Source organism: Bison bison, unplaced genomic scaffold (genome assembly GCF_000754665.1).
Source record: "Bison bison bison isolate TAMUID 2011002044 unplaced genomic scaffold, Bison_UMD1.0 scf7180017849200, whole genome shotgun sequence".
Classification (NCBI taxonomy): Eukaryota; Metazoa; Chordata; class Mammalia; order Artiodactyla; family Bovidae; genus Bison; species Bison bison.
Window position 1 is genome coordinate 7341 of NW_011479773.1, and position 1704 is coordinate 9044.

At 39.7% G+C, this 1704-nt stretch overlaps 1 protein-coding gene across 1 annotated transcript in view; it reads left to right on the forward strand.

The window, feature by feature from the left end:
* LOC104993432 (phosphoglycerate kinase 1-like) overlaps positions 1-1704 on the forward strand; it is a 6621-nt gene that overhangs the window by 2418 nt on the left and 2499 nt on the right. Inside the window, exons 2-3 of the mRNA XM_010846677.1 lie at positions 147-302; positions 413-557. Coding sequence (XP_010844979.1) covers positions 147-302; positions 413-557 — 301 coding nt within the window. The remainder of the gene's footprint in view (positions 1-146; positions 303-412; positions 558-1704) is intronic.

Here is a 1704-nt window from a genome sequence, read left to right on the forward strand (position 1 = left end):
AACCTGAGGACCATCACTGAGTTGCTGACAGATTTGAAGGAATTTGGAGAAGAAAGGCTTTATGTTTTATGAGGCCATGAATAAAATAGTTCTCACTAATTCTTAGGAGTAGCCTTATTCTACTTGCTGTCTCTTCTTGGTTGCAGGATCAAGGCTGCTGTTCCAAGCATCAAATACTGCTTGGACAGTGGAGCCAAGTCAGTTGTTCTTATGAGCCACCTGGGCCGGCCTGATGGTGTCCCCATGCCTGATAAGTACTCCTTGCAGCCAGTTGCTGTAGAACTCAAATCTCTGCTGGGCAAGTATGTTTCAGGCTCTTGTCAACTCTGTGACAGGAGATGTTGTCAAGTATGTTGTTGCTGGTTCTTAACATTCAGACTGTTCAAGTGTTTCTGTGTCATAATCTCTCCAGGGATGTTTTGTTCTTGAAGGACTGTGTGGGCCCAGAAGTGGAGAAGGCTTGTGCTGACCCAGCTGCTGGGTCTGTCATCCTGCTGGAGAACCTTCGTTTTCATGTGGAGGAAGAAGGGAAGGGAAAAGATGCTTCTGGGAACAAGGTAGGACCTGTGATTTCGACATTAGTAGGGGTGAGGAGGGCTGAGTACATGAGACTGTGATTGAAGAATAGAAGAAGCTCATGTTTATTTTGACACCTTTTTATTGAAATACATATATAAATGCACAGCTTGATGAATTATCACAAAGTAAGCACACCTGTGTAACCACCACCGAGGTCAGAGAATAAGATATTGCCAGCCCTGGAAGCCCTCCTTATCATGCTCAAGTGTTTTTGAAATACCTTGGAAAGATGTGAACACCATTTGGGGTGTAAGAGTATTTGGTGAACATGCTGCTTCTAATTGTCCCTTTGTTACACACCTGGCCTTTGATATATGAAGATGTATTTTTCTAATAGTATGTGATAATATCCTATCAGAATGTAGGCTATCGTTCCCAAGGACTGAGAGCAGACATTTACAGGTGGTTATGGGGAGTGAGTATTCATGATATACCAGCTGTTCTTCCAGCAGAGCCAGTTTTAGATTTTTTTGTCAGGGCTAGAACAGTTTTTATAAGCAGCAGGCCCTAGTGTATTATGGAAGAATAATCTATATTCTTATTTAGAAGGGGAATTAACTTAAAGCTTGAACTTGTTACTTTTAAAACAGTAAATTAAATTTGATATCATTGGGGTTTTCTTATAAAAGAATCATGTGACCAGAAAAAGTACTTTCGTAAGTCAAGTGGAAAGGGACTATTTGGAACATTTGATTGAGTTAGGTAGATAATGGTCATGATGATATTACCTTGGGTTTAAGGCACTTTTCTTAAGTGTAAAGGATCTTTCTCTGAATTTCTTAAGATAAAGAATGACAGGTACCTTCATATTTAAAAAAAAAAAAAAACCTAGGTCTCAGAAAGGCAGTTATTTGACTAAAGTTAGGAGGAGGAGTACTGTTGCTGGGCTTTGTATGTAGCTCAGTCCATCAATAAGCAAACTTTATGTAAAGAGTCAGACAACAAATATTGTAGGCTTTGTGGGTCAGATGGTCAGTCACAACCTTATATGGTTTCTATTGGAACTAGTCAACTCTGTCATTGTTGTACAAAAGCAACCATAGGGGAAAAAACCAAAAAAATTTTAAAAGGCAACCATAGATACCCACAACATAGATTACCGTGACCTGACAACCAGGATTTAAA